Source organism: Stegodyphus dumicola, chromosome 4 (genome assembly GCF_044657685.1).
Source record: "Stegodyphus dumicola isolate Sdum_Otavi_A_Nest chromosome 4, ASM4465768v1".
NCBI lineage: Eukaryota > Metazoa > Arthropoda > Arachnida > Araneae > Eresidae > Stegodyphus > Stegodyphus dumicola.
In genome coordinates, this window is record NC_140771.1 from 203826182 (window position 1) to 203843510 (window position 17329).

Sequence of the window (17329 nt, forward strand, 5' to 3'; positions counted from 1 at the left end):
CTGTCAATGTGCAGTGATCTGTTTTAGCTTTAAAAACATCAAAGAAATGCAGAATTCTTTGCATTTAAGGGCAAATTGCTACTGCTCTCCATGTACACATCAACCTGTTTTAACTTTAAAAAAAAAAAAAAATAATAATGAATAATGATAATAAATCCAAAAGCTTTCATAATTTATACGAGGCACAAAAGGACTTTTTTAAGGTTTTGTATATTACCTTTGTTTGTTAAATATCATTTTTTGCATTTAAACCACATAAAATTTAAAATTCAACAGCAATGTCACAAAATATTTTGAAACAGCATAACTTTAGAATTTCCGATAGACAGTTTCATGTGCTGGAGATAAAAATGTTTTTTTCGTAGTGTTGCCATTGCTCAATTTGAAATGGTTGAATTTGTTAATCAAAAATTCATTACAGTTTTACAAAATATGAAATACATAATAAAAAAAATCAAAAAGCTTCCAGGTGTCCATGTTTGGATGGAGGATTATGTTATTCCAAATTTGATGGCTCTAGGTAGCATCGTTTTTTTCACAGTGTGAGAAACATACATATAATCATGCAAATTCTTCACTATTTAATTTCTTTAAATATCATACAGGACAATAATATTTTGTGGCAAAGTGATTCACCTTTTATAGTGAAACACCACAAATTGCCGTTTGAGACAAATAGCCCTTCTGGGTACCGCTGCTTTAGGCTAAGAATTGCACTTATAAAACTATTATCACAATAACCTAAGGAACTGAACATAAACTACTTTCAGTCTGCAAGACTACAATAATGTGACATCAGAGATAAATAAAAACTAGCCAAATGCATCATTTTATATGCATTTTATTACTTTGACAATAATAATGAAAATCAATCTGGGCAGTATTCACATTTTTACTGCCAATGGATACTGTTCAGCTATTTGCTGTAAAATCTCTTCAAAACAGTGTTATTGTTTCCTTTCCAGACAGTTTCTCAAAACTAATTCCCTAAGATAACTTCAACAATTCAATCAAAGTACAGCTTCATGAGGTACACATTTCTACACTGCTACTACTAAGTAAAATGCTACCTTTCTGAAAAAAATACAACACTTTCTTTTTTATTAGCAGGCACACTCCACAGTTGCATTATGAATTGCTACATGGGGAGAACCACACACTAATCACAAGCAGAAACTGCAAATATATTCAAATACCAAAAAAATCTGCCAACTCCCGAAACCCCCACAACCTCTCAAAATATAAACATTCAGTTTATAGGTTCAGGAAACTGCATGGAGAGCAAAATACCAAAGAAAAATGAAATACTTGCCAAAAATGATGTCATAATAGAAATAATTACCAAATCATTGACATCATAGTAAAAGTTCCCCATCGCACACATCTGTCTGCATTGAGGTATTGAAGCAAACAATTTCACTCATATTCTCTTCCAAGTTTACGACTCGTGGTTGTACTTCCTAAGCTTTGTTATTTCACAAGATTGTTTAAGGCTGCCGTTTTATTATTTATCTGCATTTTTTGTAGATAAAATAAAAAATATTTTTTATTTCATCAATTTTTAATACATCGGGTAAGAAATGTATTCATGATTTTACTTCATGCAAAACTGAAAACCTAAACATGTTGCATTGGCAGTAATGCAAAAAAAAAAAGAAAAAGAAAAAGGAAATTTTGCAAAAGAGGGAGGGAGGTGCCACTCCTCGGTTTATAGCAGAATCATATGGAATGGTGACACAGACCATATATATGGTATATGGAAAAATTAAGAAAAGCAGTTGAAATTTACTGCAAAAGTGATTCCAATACTGGTATCCCATACCAGAAATCTTTGAACGAGGCAAAATTGGCGAACCTCAGTGCTGTCTTTTATGAGTAGAGTTGTTCTGGCAGCAGCAGAGTGATGGGGTACCAATTTCAGCATTGCTGCTTTGAAAAAAAGAAAGCAGATTCTTGCTGATTTAAAAGAGGAGATGTGCAATTTAAGCAGAGACACAGTGCAAAGCTTGTGGAGAAAAACTTTCAGCAGATAAAGATGTTGCAGAGGAATTTATTGATGAATTTTCTGTACTGAGGGCAGAAGAAAATCTTAGCCCAGAACAGATTTTTAATATGGATGAGACTAAAATTTTTTCGCAATGTTTGCCAAGAAAAAAATTTGTGACAGGCAAAGAAAATGCACCATCAGTGATAAAGGAAGCTGATAAGAGTTACTATTTTAGTATGCAGCAGTGTAGCTGGAACTTACATATGTAAACCAATGGCAGCATTCCCAGAGCTTTGAAAGTAGTAAAATCCTTACCCATGGTTTACAGGAATAATAAAAATTTCTGGTTCATAAAACAGCTTATGACCAAATGGTTCATGGAACATTTCATGAAAGAGGCTAGAAGGCATTGCAACAGTGTGGGATTACCATCAAATTGTAATATTTTACTATTTTTAGACAACTGCATGGCACATACAGATGCAACTATTTTAATATGTGATAATATCATACCCCTTTTTTTGCCCCAAATACTACATAGATCCAACCAATGGACCACAGCATAATACACAGTATTAAATGCCATTATAAATCAGACTTTCTGAAAAAAGTTCTTTCAAGAGACTATTCTATTTCAGTCTGGGATCATAAAAAAATTTCACCACCAAAGACTGCATCTCAGGATCATGGAATTACTTTTATCAAATAACATTAGTAAATAGTTAACGTTATTTGATAACATTAGCATAATGTACAAAAAACATTAGTATAATGTATGGCCATCTTCTTTGTTTATTGAAACTTGGAGTGATGTCAGTGATTTTCTGGTTATAGGATCAGTGCAGCAAAGGTTACAACAAGAAAACAATTCTGACACCACAGTGAATTTTAAAGTAGGGAGAAAATATCTTGTAATGATGGTTAGAATAGGGTGAAGAATACCTAAAATTTTTTGAAAGACAGAGTTGTGTCACAGGGTCGATTCTGACTCTTTGAACAGAATCAGCTCTGTGTTGCAGAAGGTAAAGCGTTGTGTATTCAACTATTGTAACTATGTATTGGTTGTGTAATCAAGGTAATCTTCTTCTTTACCTTCTGGCAATATAAATTAGAAAAAAAAAAAAAAAAAAAAACTTTTGGAACACCTCTATTAGAAAAATGTTTGAAATATTTTACACTTTATTATGTTCCTTATTTTCATATGTCTTTATTGTACATGTCCTTAATATCCTTATTTATTTCGCACTTAGTCTAAATATTAGGATTTGTCTTTTCAGTCCTGAAATCTACAAAATCCTAAATCCTGCATGGCAGCATCTGGTCCTAAGTATTGCGGATTTCTGATCTAAAGTATAACCCTCTAAAATACAGTTTCATAAAATTCTGTATTGCTGACTTAGTACTTTGTCTGGTAATTCTTATAACGGTTGGTGGATATTGAGACAGCACTGAAAATTTTATATATCTTGTATTAAATTCAATATGCTATTCAATATTATGTATCACATTTTCAAATGGTACTTACATATTTTCATGTTAATCATATATCTCTGACATTTATACTCAGTCTTAATCCTACTTTCTTGATTTACATATATTCTTTACTCTGACATTTATACCCAGTCGTAATCCTGAATTTTGACTTTTTATATATATATATATAAAGTTACAGTTGTAGGCATTTATGGACTTTAACCATATAAGCGGCAAGGCCGTATATATATATAGCTTAGAATATTTTTGTGATAACTGTAAGAACGTTCATATTAAAATATGTCAAAGAAATTAAGGCAATATATCAAAAGTGCACAAATCCAGGTATGAAATACCAGGAGAGTTTTTACGTTAAAATAAAAAATTTGAAAAAAAATTGTTCTCATAGTAGTTTTGGGAAATTTGTACTTTCTCAGCGAAAACCCTGGCTGCTCAGGGGATTAATGGATACTTGTAAATTGTTTTGGCCCTCATTTCTTTTGTGCTAGCTAAAATATATTTTACTTATTTCTTCAGTTACATTGTATGAGGAATGATTTGTATTTTATTTGGTAGCCATTTAAATTGTTGTTTTAAGTGCTATATGTAATTTATTTCTTTTTTAGTCAAAATGGTGAACTTTTAATTTCTGCAAGTGATGATCCAGAAAATAAAGTTATAATATATCTATGGAAAAAAGAACTAGTATTGTATGATGCAAATGTGACTTATCCTGTTTATGACATTCATTATGCAAGTTGGGATTTCAGTGTCTTTGTGACATCTGGCATTGGCCATGTTAGGTATTGTAACTTGAAATACTACTTATTCCTGAATATATTTTATTTTTAAATATTTTACTTTCAAAAATCATCATAGCCTCTACTGATATGCATTTTATTATACATTTCTTCATTCAATGTGCGTTTTAAACAATTTACTTGTATTTCACATATAAAAATTTCAAAATTTCATACATAGGGGGCCTGCATCTGGTGTGATGGTTTGGGCAGTCATTGGGTACATGACACGCACATTGGACAGTCATTGGGTACATGACACCTAGTATGAAATTTTTAATGTGAAATACAAGTACTCCTTACTTCAAAAAAGATCACTTTGTCTTTATTCATTCTTTCAGTATTAATTTACCACAAAATGTAGTTGTATCTTCATTAATTGGGTTATAGGAAAGTAACAGAAAAATTAAAACTGAGAATTACGAATGTACTATATAATGGCTATCAGATATGGCTATACTCTGCATAATGTCAAAGAGAATTTAGCTGCAATTCCTTTTATTTTTTTAATATGATTAGCAATGTGAGCTGATTCTGCATACTTTTGACTGCAAGTAAAAATGTAAATCTTTTATTAATAAAATTTTTCATTATTAAAAAAAATCACATTTTTCTATGTGTTTCTTTGAAAATTTTGTTGTGCTATTGTCTATTCTTTTCAAATTATTTAATTTTTACTTTTTTCTGTTATTTTGCAATCGCCCTATATATAATACACTGCTGGCCATTAAAATTGCAACACCATGAATGAAAGCAAATAAGAAAAACATATATTTTGTACATAAAGAGTACAGTATGAAGACAAAATGATTAAATTTGTAAGCAGTTTGGGGTTTTATAGGAGGGTAAAATTAGTAGAAACAGCTGCCACTCTTGGCAGCTAAAAAGTCCTTTACCCGGTTAAGCATGGAGTTGAACTAAGCTTGGATGACAGAAACGAGCAACTCATTCCATGCTGCTTTAAATCTATACCACACTTCATCAACGGTATTAACTGGAGAGGAGTGATGGGTCAGTCTCTGAGCAACCCATGACCAGATGTTTTCAGTGGGGACAGATCTGGAGACTGTGCAGGCCAGGGCAGCTGTCAAATACCCTGTGTATCGAGGAAAGTCAGAACACAACGTGCAATATGTGATTGTGCATTATCTTGTTGGAAGATGACATTTGGCAGGCCTCGAAAATGGGACACAACCACTAGTCATAAGGCTTCAGAAATGTACCGATTTACATTCAAATTACTGTCAATCTGAACCAGAGATGTGCGTGTCATGTACCCAATGACTGCCCAAACCATCACACCAGATGCAGGCCCCCTATGCCGATATCGAATGCAAGCAGACAATGTGTGGTTTCCTCGAAGGCTCCAGATATTTATACGGCCATCAGAATACTGCACGCAAAACCGGAACTCGCCTGAAAAGACAACATTGTGCCACTCATGTATCCAGCTTTGTTGCTTTGTTGTTGGGTCCACCAGAGTTGCCATATTGGTCACCGTGCTGATAGTCCAAGCTGCTACAAACATGCCCGTTTCCTAACTAATGGTCCGTGATGTGGTTGTACAGTTTTTCAGGGCTGACCTCACAATATGTCTGTCCTCTCAAGCGTCAGTCATGGGAGGGGGTTGAGATTCTGCATGCCTTTCAGTATGGCCCTCAGCAACCCATTGATTCTATATTTTCATGGCAGTGGTGGGATGTCGACCAGTGCGGCGGGTGATATCACGGAACGATAATCCACACTCTTGATAGGCAATGATCCTGTCTCTATTGAACATCAACACTTGCTGGTAAGCATTTCTTCGTATTATTTGAAGCATGACATGATATTGAGCAAACTCCGACCTTACAAAGTGCTTTCTCGATGAGAAATCCACTACAAAATTTTTCTTTTATGCAGTGCTTCAGATGTTATTTTTCCATCCTGCATCATCTAAATGTGCTGAAATGCTAATCATTTGCATATCCCAACCTCTTCTTTCTTTCATGCGATTTTTGAAGTTAATCAGATTATTCCTTCCTGGTGTTGCATTTTAATGGCCACCACTGTATAATGGGAGAGTAAGTGATAGTATAATTATTGTGATCACATCATTATACATGTTCATTCTCATGTGCTGTACATACTTCTATTGAAGCCCAGATGTTTTCCAACATAATTTAATTAAGTGTTTTAGCAAAAACATTTCTTAGCAAAGATTGATAGTAATCGCAATCTCAGAAATTTCTTTGAGCCTTTCGTAAATTCTGCATTTGATAGTTTGCAATTCAGACCAACTTTTCCCAGTTTTGCAATTTTATTTTCCTTTCCTGAGATTTCTAGCAAACATTTTGCTGCTTTTTAATATTCTAAGAATGGTTATATAAAATCAAAAAATGGAACATATATGAATTAAATAATTGCTTGGAAATAAAGAATAAAACTATATATTCTTTTCATACTGATAAAAAAAATTTGTCTGAAAAAATAATTGATTATTAAATTTCTTTATAAAAAATGAAATTTTTTTCATTAAAATGTTTTTTAGATACTTATCTTCCATTGTGGCCTTAGTGACAAAAAATGATGTTGGTGTAGTTCAGGTTTACGAAAGTTTTGCCAAATATTGTAAACATCCAGGAAAACAAAACTGACTGCAGTAAATCATAAAATGGCATTTTCTTCTATCTATATAACACAAATTATTTATCAAAGAAATTTAAGTTAAGTTGTATTTATAATAGTAGTTATAGAAATTTGACAGCAATTTATTTAAAATATCAATATAATTCAGCAGAACTCATTAAATACATAAATTAATTTTTGTATATGATACAGTTATGTAAGCAGTTTGTTTAAAATAGCAACATGTTTGGGTACTGTTTTGTTATCGGGACAGGATTCAGAAATATATGAATGTATATGCATATATGTGTATATGCTATACACAGACATACATTCAAGCTTACATATATGCATGCATACATGAACACACACATTCATACATGCATGCATACGGACATACACTTCTGGGTCCAGTCCTGATAACACAACAATACCCATGTATAAACTACCAGAAAATTTTATTTATTATTTCATATAATACAATTTTCTTAACAGTTTATTAAAAAAAGAAGAAAGTAACATATATAAACATACCAGAAAATCAATTTTTTAGACTCTTACAGTCAATTTTCCCCCATTGATGGAAGATTAAAAATAGTAAGCATAATGAGTATTTTACAATGAAAAACCACTTAGGTCATTAGCCATTTATATCTCACAAAAATGCAGATTAGTAACTGTTTGTTTCTCACACATGAGCAAATCGGTAATTGTTTGTTTCAAAATGCTAAAATGCATCACACTCAGATTCTAGCGAACTCCACTACAAAAGACAAGTATCTTTTTTTTGCAATAATTTTTTTTTTATAAGTGTGTATGTATGTTTGATTGATTGTTTTTTTCTTCCCAATCAAAAGTATTAGTATCCTTATAATGAAGACAGATACTAAAAGTCTGATGAAATGCTACAAATTTTTATATTTCTTATTTCAGAATCAAGCCTGAGCATTATTTGTAATGCTCAGAAAATATGCACAAAATTTATCTTATGCTGAATTCTTGAATGTAGTTATCTCTGTGTCATAGGACTCATATGTAGTATATCTTACTTCATATAATGGACTTCATATAAGGACTTCATAGTGGTGGCCAAAATTCTGGACACTTTTGGAAATTTTTATGTTTTTGAACTTTGTATGCTTATAGAAAATGTTACGTTTCGCTAAATGCAAACTTGTATATATCATTTTAAAGAGAATTTATTACTGAACTCAATACAAAACACAAAATTCAATTATTTGCAATACAAAAAAGTTTGTGTACTTTAATATAAATAAAAAAACACAGTTATGAAGTGGTTTGTAATGTCTAGCTTTCCTGGCCAATCACTGTTCTTGTTCTGAGAACCAATCAAATGTTAGTAACTGCCAATAGAAGCTGGCATCATGTTTACACTTGAAACAATTCATTATTTTGCTTTGTTCTGTACAAGAAGGACCTGTTTCTTATACACTGCAATTACAAGTAGGAATTTTTGTAAAAATTTTTAATATTTAGTCAAGAAGCAATGACATCAAACAAAAGAGTAGATTGGACAACTAGAAAGAGATGTAATATTATTGTGTTACGAGAAAGTGGTCTTTCCTATGCTGAAATTGCAAGACAGGTGGGTGTTTCAGTGACTACATCTGGAGTCCGAAAGTTTTTTTCACGATATCAGGAGATAAATTCAATAAAAAGCAAAGAAGGAAAAGGCCGAAAAGGTGCACCACATCTATTGATGACAGAAAAATAAAAAGACTATGTCTCCAAGATAGCAAAATGTCATCAGTGGCCATCAGAAGTGATCTGAATGTTGCTGGTGTTTCTGTTAGCTCAAGAACAATCAGGAGAAGATTAACAAATGTTGGACTGAGAGTTAGAATTCCACGAAAAAAAGCCTTATCTTAATTTTCAGCAACGAAATAAAAGACTACAGTGGGCAAAGGAACACATTAATTGGACAGATGATCAGTGGTAACAAGTTATATGGAGTGATGAAAGTAAGATATCGTTATTCGGTAGTGATGGGTGAAAATATATAAGACGTAGAATAGGAGAAGAGCTACATCCTGACTGCATTCAAGCAACTGTGAAGAACCCAGTTAGTGTTATGATTTGGTCATGCATGTCAGCAGATGGTATTGGTCGCCTTCATGTCACTGATGGGACACTGAATGCCAGAAAATACATTGACACTATTCTAGAACCAAAACTTCTACCTTCCATCAGAGATCTCTTTCCCAAAAATGCTTCGTTTATTTTTCAGCAGGATTCTGCTTCTTGCCACACGGCCAAAATATCGAAAGAGTGGTTTCGTACAAAGAGCATTAAATTGTTGTCATGGCCAGGAAACAGTCCTGACCTCAATCCTATCGAAAATTTGTGGCACCGTTTGAAAAGTCTTGTCCGAATAAGGCGCCCATCAAATAAAAGGGAACTAATTGAGGCTATAATTGTTTCCTGGCATCATGTAATAACGAAAGAAGAGCTTAAAACTCTTGTCAGCTCAATGAAACGTCGATGTGAAGCCGTAATTAAAAATAAAGGGTACCTACTAAGTACTGATAACTCACTGCAATCATCACTATCTAATATATATCGATAAATATTATTGTTTAACTTTTTTGTATTGCAAATAATTGCATTTTGTGTTTTGTATTGAATTCAGTAATAAATTCTCTTTAAAATGATATATACAAGTTTGCATTTTGTGAAACATAACCTTTTCTATAAGCAAAGTCCAAAAACATAAAAATTTCCAAAAGTGTCCACAATTTCGGCCACCACTGTATATCTTACTTCATTAGATGGAAACTTATTGTTAGGGAAACATTTAATCAGTGCCACATTAGGAAATTCAAAAAATGATCGTGTATGTGGCTACTAAGTCTGGATTCACTGTAGAATTCACAAAACTGTTGTATAGTGCTTAAAGTCTGGAACAGAATGACCAAACTGTTCTTTATTGCATTTTATAAAAATTGTTTCTATGTGCAGTACAAAGTCGAAAATCCAGACTCGTCGAGACTTCGGTGATTCCGGATTTGGGATATTTCCGGATATTAGATCATCAGTTTAAATCTAGTAAGATGGCAGGTAGAAATTTAAAATTAAAAATATAAAATCATGATTTATGAAATAATGAAGTGTTTATTATCTAAAAGGTATTAAAATTTGCCAAAAAAAGCTTAATATTTATTTGTTTACCTTATAAAACATTTCTTTCGCTGTAAGTTGTTTAAGTTGCTTTGTTTTTTGTGCTAATACTTTCTCTTTAATTCTGTAGACAGGCATAATCTCTTGTTTAGTTACATTGTTGAAGTCCTGTAATTGCTGTTTTGAGAATTCTGACTAACTTGTCAATCAAAATTTTCTCGTTTTCAGTAACTTCTCTGTCACTTTCTTCAGTATCAGTAGCGATATTTTCTGGATCTAGAACATGAAAAACCTCTTTTATATACCATGTTCATTTATTACCGTTTCTCCCCATTTCTGAACAAAATCCATTAATTGAAAAATTTTACATTTGTTTTGCGATATCCGAAAACCTTTAAAAGTAGCAGCTATGCAGCTATCATCATCAAATTTAGCTATCTTTCACTATACATATTGGGCTATGCACCATGAGCTTGGGAACTAATGACAAGTTGTTCTGTTAAATTTTATCTTGCTTCTATCGTGCACTGAGACAATTAAGCGTGATTGTATTAGTTAAACTTATGCCTATTTCTTGCACATGCTCAAGGCTTATCAGAGTTCTGAATAAATAAATTCCCACATAAGTCTTATTGAGGGCCAGCACTAGATACCTTACCGCCTGATGCAGTTTCTGTGGGTCCTAAATTCTGCAACTGGGTGTGGCCATACGAGCCCTGATGCTGGTTCTGGGTTTATGTGACTAACAAATCAGTTATTCTTAATCCAAATAGCCCTAAATGTAATCTTTTGGTTTATGAATATCATCAACAAATCTATTTTTAGCATATGGAAAGAAAGTTTTGGTAATTTTTCCCCGTCAGCATTTTTTAGCTCATTTAACTTAAATCTGTAATCATTGCCAAGCATAATGTCAGCATAAAATGTTACCATACTTCTTTATTATTCAATTACTAACATAAAAAAAAATTGTTTAGGCAGTGCTATTTGAGTCACTACTCAAGTTGTCATGTTTTGATAAACATGCGGTAATGAAAGAAAAGTATAATAAATAATGATTTACTAATTCAGAAGTCAAACAACAAAAATCAGCGTTAATTCACAAAATTTTCACAGGACTAGTTTCGATGGTTTTACCGAACCATCATCTTCAGCTGCAAAACCGCAAATGAACAAGATAGGAAATAATGTTTAGATAAGATAAGAAAGCCTGGACAAGAATAAGCAAGTGGCGCCATCTGTTGGCGAAACCAGAACTAAAACATAATTTCTCTAAAAGCCGAAGGCAAATTTGGATTGGAATTAGGATCGTTAACTAGAACAGAAAGATTTTTATGAATGTGAAATGCCTCTAGAAAATCCAGTTCTCCAATGGAAGATGTTTTTTGAATAATTTTGGCAGCAGAAAAATTGAAAGTGTGATTTTCGGACCAACAATGTTGAGCAACAGAAGACTTCTGTGTTTCCTTTTTTCTAACATATGCCTCATGTTCTTTGACGCGAAATTTTAAGGCTCTCTTAGTTTGGCCAATGTAAATTAAACCGCACTGGCAAGGAATCCTATAAATACCCCAGGAATTCATATCCGGAATGGGGTCCTTGAGTATAGAAGTTGGAATTTTATTGATGGGAGAGTAAACAACCCGAAAGTTAAATTTCTGCAAAATATGTGCAACTTTATAGCTAATTGATGGAAAGAAGGGAATGACAACAGAATTTTTATAATCTCTTAAAATAAGAGTGTGGCTTTTAGTGTGTTGAGATGAGAATTTTTTAACTGCTTGATTAATAATGTTGGGTGAAAAGCCCCTGTCAATAGCTATTGCTTTTAAATAATTTAGTTCTTCATCAAGGGCTAGTTTGGAGGAGCAAACTTGAAGAGCACGGAAAACATAGGAATAAAATGACGGAAAACATAGAAGGTATGATCGTTAGTAATTACATTCTTATTAAGTTTTCTGAATTTGGGACTTATGAGGAATAAGTAATAACTAGTCAATATATGTCTTCTTTGCTTTAAGAACCATGTTCTGTATCTTTTGTTATGCAGAACAAGAAGATAGCATTTTCCTCCAATCTCAACATTGCTCTGTGTAAACTGGGGAACTACAGAGGATGTTCAGAAATGATAAGTTTAAAACCTGATATGTCAGATGAATGTAATCTTGTCCAATGAATTAATTATTTCCCTATTTCCATATTACAAACGTTTCAAAATGGATGACCCCCAGATTTTAAGGGGAAATTAATATATATATATATTCAAAATAAAGTAATTAAAAATAAATTAAAAAGCCTATGACTTGTGCTAAATATATTCTTATTATTTAATCTTGTGCTTTTCTTATTATAATGAATCACATATATATACATGCATATATGTATATATATATATAAATAGATAGATCAGCCAAGCATTTGCTGTATTTACTGCACAATAACCAAAGTATACATGCTGAAATCACCACCTAAATTATCTTGGTACCAGCAATGTAGCTAGAGCTTTTGCCACTGTTTATCACCCCCTCTGAATGCACAACAAAATATTTATGAAGTGCCGAAACAATGTACAGGAAAATCAATAAATGTTGAATGTTTATTTTTTAGATACAATTTTAATTTCTAATTATAGTTTTATAGTTCTAAGGTGCTATTTTGTTCTGTTAGCAAAATTGTTGTTGATCTTTTATATATTTGTTTCATTACACCAATCCATATTCTGTAGACACTATAGTAGCATTTCTTAAATAAAAAATACTTGCTTTAATTACTGTAGAAAATTCTCTCACAACAAGCAATGCAAGCAGGGTTGTGAAAAAGATAGCATTCTAGTATTTAGAACTATGTTCTGGATATTTTATTTTAAAATAAACAGCAAAAACTTAAAGCAACCATCCTTTTATCTCTGCTTCTTCTTTCCAAGAAGTAACAAAAAGAAAACTTTTTCTCTTAGTGAGGAAATTTTCCTCATTTATGTCAAATGATTTAACACTCATATTTTTTATTCATAATCTTAATTGAATAAAGAAAGCTTAGCAAACACATGAAGCTGTTGAAATATAACTGTAGTTGGGAAGTTGAAGATGCTATTCTAGGGTCAATAAACAATTCCAACGTTTTCCACACCACAGACATTTAATGAAAATAACAGAAGAAGGTTACATGTATAATTGAATGATGGTGCCGTTGTATGCAAACAAAATTCTGCATTTATCACTCTTGCAGATTTTAAAAATAGCAACTTAGTGCCTACTCCCACTTGCTGTCTTACATGCAGTTTAGTTACCCCCTTCACGTGGAAACATACAGTTCAATTCAAACATACATGCAATTTTGGCTGTAACTTCTTCCTGAGAACAAGTAACTATCATGACAGCATTTCTACTTAACGAATCCATGTGCTTCATTTGCTGCCCAGATCTGTGAACAATTTCATAGTCACATTCTTCTAGAAGTAACGCCCATCTCGCCACTTTAGGAGTTAAATCTTTTTTTGAACATAGTCTTCTGGAAAGCATCGCAATCAGTAATTATTCTGACCTTAGATCCTAAAAGGTAATTCCTGAATTTCTTTAGAGCTTCTCCTATAGCTAAAACTTTAAGCTCATAACTAGATAGCTTCTCTTATTGGAGGCTAGTTTTTTTACTCATGAAGTAAATGGGGTGTAACTGTCCACCGCCAGTGCCGAAATCATGACTGCTAGCATCTGTATGCAATTCTAATGGTGCTCCTTGTTTAAAAATATGAAGAATCGGACTTGTCAATAAAAGTTCTTTCAGTTTGTTAAATGCTTCTTTTTGTTCAGCCCCAAATTTAAATTCTGCTCCATTATGAAGAAGATCACTTAGTGGTTTCGCTATTTTTGAATAGTTGGCAATAAATTTCCTAAAATACCCAGTAAGACCCAAGAAACTCTGAATCTGCTTAAGGTTTTTGTGTTCTGGAAAATTTTGAACAACCATGGTTTTTTTCAGTAGAGGGGCGGATTGTACCATCCTCAATAACGTACCCAAGAAATTGTATTCTTCTTTTCAAAAATTGGCATTTCTTAAAATTGATCTCCAAACTGTATTTTTTAGCTACTTCTGAAATGCATTTTAACTTTTCTAAACCTTCATTCTCGTTTCATGCTGGAATAATAAAATTGTCCGAGTAAGAAACAACAGTGTCATCCCGAATTAAATCTCTAAGCACATTATAAATAAATCTTTGGAACACGCTAGGCGACATGCATAAACCAAAAGGTGCTTTTAGAAATTCATACAAGCCTGCATGAGTAATAAATGCCAAATATTTAGTGCAGTTTTCCTCCACCGGAACATGAAAAAAAAACATTTTTTAAGTCTAATATCGAAAAAAAACCTTTGCTTCACCCAAATGATCTAAAACCTCTTCTGCTTGTGCAATGGGAAAAGAATCCTCAACTATTTTTTTATTTAATTGCTTGAAGTCAACACATATTCGTGTCTTGCCCAAATTTTTTCTACACAAAACAATTGGCAAAGTATATTCTGAACACGATAGATTTATAATCCTCTATTTGATCATCAACAATTGTTTGGTCAGCAAAAGGAATTCTCCCCGAATGCTGAGAAACTGAAATTTCATCTTTAATATTACTTTCATTTTTAAGTCTGTACTGCGCGGCTTTTCTAGCGGTTTATACTCATTAATAAGAGTTTAAACAGTATTGTGTAATCCTTTATCCTTAACGAGTGATAAATCTATTTCGCTGTCTCCCTCAATGGCTGCAGAAATAAAAGACAAAAAATTCCTTTCCGAAGAGACGGAATCATTTTCATATTGCGTAATCATCACCCCATCAGAACAGATGTCAGTGAATAATTTTAGACACGGCGGTGGCAAAACGCATTCTGTTATTAAGTCATAAACCATCGATGCTTCTAGCTTTATTTGTTTTTTGCTTTCGCATAAAGAAAAAATTAATTGAGCCATATTTGCTTTAACCACGTGATTAAACGAACTTTTGAGTTCTGTTAATCCAGATGGTATGTTATTCGGAAAAAGAGATTTCTTTACAACTATCAATTCACTTCCAGAATCTATTAAACATTTTACTTTATTACCATCAATCAACAGTTCAATAAATTCTAATTTATTTCTAGCTGCATTTTTCGATAAAATCTTTAATCCAGATACCTTTTTTGGAGACGAATTCTCCTCTTTTCCCAGCCATTTGGAACTATTTCTCGCAAAATGAAACAATTCCCCTTAACTCCCACAAACATAGCAAAACGTTGTGTTTTACTACTATTCTAATTTACAAGCTTCCCTGAATCCTTGAAATTGCTCTGAGCTTTTCTAAGATTGTTTTTGGAAAAATTAAGCTTTTTATTTTCTGGAGTTTCGATTCGCGTGTTACCGGTATCAGCTAAAGATTTACCCCTGGATGAATAAAATAAATCACATTCTTTCCCCAATTCATTAGGTGGGAACCAACTTTGATCCTCCCGAACACTTATTCAAACATTCACGCGGTGTCGGCTGAAATTCTTTCAATATTAGTGCTTTTAATTTATCATAATCCGCGATCTCTTGTTCAGAAACATACATTAAAACATTACTACATTTATCACCTAATAAATTAATCAACACTTCTGATTTTAACTCAACTGGTGCGCTTTTAGTAGTAAAAGCTTTCTCAAGTGACCGGTTTCTGGGGTACAGCTATAGTTAGTGTTTTGATGCTTTTAATGATATTTTCAACACTAGTTTGCACTATCACCCAATAATGATTGTGATTTTTAATTTTCTAGCTCAATCTGCTTCTCAATTTGAGTTAATTTAAGACGGTCAATCTCTAATAGATAGTGTTAATTACTAGTTGTTGACGTCCGATCCTCGGCGATCAATTTAATAACGCTATGAACAAATTCAACATTCATTTTGAAGGCATCAGAATTTTGGATAATTTTTTTAATGCCAGCTTTTTTAGCATTTTTTGGAACAGTTTCTCCAATTTGTTCTGCAATTGCTATTAAATCACTTTTCTTTAAATTATTTAAGAAACTCATTTTAAAAACGAAACAGAAATATCACTATCTTCAAGAAATATATAAAGCAAAGTTTTCACAGTACCTACTCTGAAGTATCCACGTATCCCGTACAGGCCCCCAGATTTTCTGTGGTCGGGGAGTTGAAGATGCTATTGTAGGGTCAATAAACAATTCCGTTTTCCACACAACAGGCATTTAATGAAAATAACAGAAGAAGGTTACATGAATGTGCCGTTGTATACAAACAAAATTCTGCATTAATCACTCTTGCAGATTTTGAAATAGCAGCTTAGTGCCTACTCCCACTTGCTGTCTTACATGCAGTTTAGTTACCACCTTCACGTGGAAACATACAGTTCTATATTTAACACCTTCACGTGTAGACCTGCGTCTTACCACCTTCTCTTGGAGACATCTTACCACCTTCACGTGGGATAGATGACTGACTGTCTATATGTCATACTCCTCTTTCACCTCGCTCACGCTGCTGGCGCATAGGTGAGGTCCTCTGGTGTCTTTGTTGCACTTAACTGTCACTATATAACTGTATATATATTTTTTTCTTAAATCTGAGTCCAGTGTAAAGACAATTCTTTCTATTGTTCAGTTTCACATGACACCAAAGAATATTGATAAAACCACCTGGAGTCAAATCCATGCGCTGGCTGCATGAGTGTTTACTTGGGTTACATACATAACTGAATGGATGCCTGCATTGCTATTTCGCTACCGACTTATCGCTAAAGCATAATTTCATCTCGTTGGTTTTTCAAACACAATTTTCTAAAATGAATGATGCCTTTTCTTTGAAAATATTCTCGGTAAAGTGCAGAATCGCTCACTTATTTGTTTGCCGCTTTTTACAAGGGACAATTTAATTTTTGTCAATTTTCTTTTACTTTTTAAGTGAAAATTGGTCGATGTGTACGTAGATAAAGTCAAGGGTGTGTGCAGTGCCATTTTTGTGCAATTCTAGAGTTTTTTTTTGTTTTTTTTTAAGTGAAAATAGGTCGATGTGCATATGGATACCGAGTATGTGCAATTCTTAAAAACGCGTCAAGCAGTGGGTGATTCTGCACTTTATCAAAATTCTATTGCCGACTTTTCGTCATGGGCAATTCCCAAATTGTTAAATCCATAGGATATCAAAAAAGGATTTAAAAATTAAACTAGTATGTCAATGGCGTCTTAAGAAATATAGAACTATATAAATTTACGCAATTTGAAATCAATGCGTACGCTAGATTTGGCATGCTGTTAAATTGCTAGATTTCGCGCTTTTGCGCATACAGTTTTGCTGCAATTT

The 17329-nt window shown here is 32.9% G+C and overlaps 1 protein-coding gene across 1 annotated transcript in view; it reads left to right on the plus strand.

Annotated features, from left to right (window-relative positions):
* LOC118202484 (cilia- and flagella-associated protein 44-like) overlaps window positions 1-17329 on the plus strand; it is a 118538-nt gene that overhangs the window by 23252 nt on the left and 77957 nt on the right. The window contains exon 5 of the mRNA XM_085815907.1: window positions 4087-4263. Within this exon, the coding sequence (XP_085672033.1) occupies window positions 4087-4263 (177 nt within the window). The remainder of the gene's footprint in view (window positions 1-4086; window positions 4264-17329) is intronic.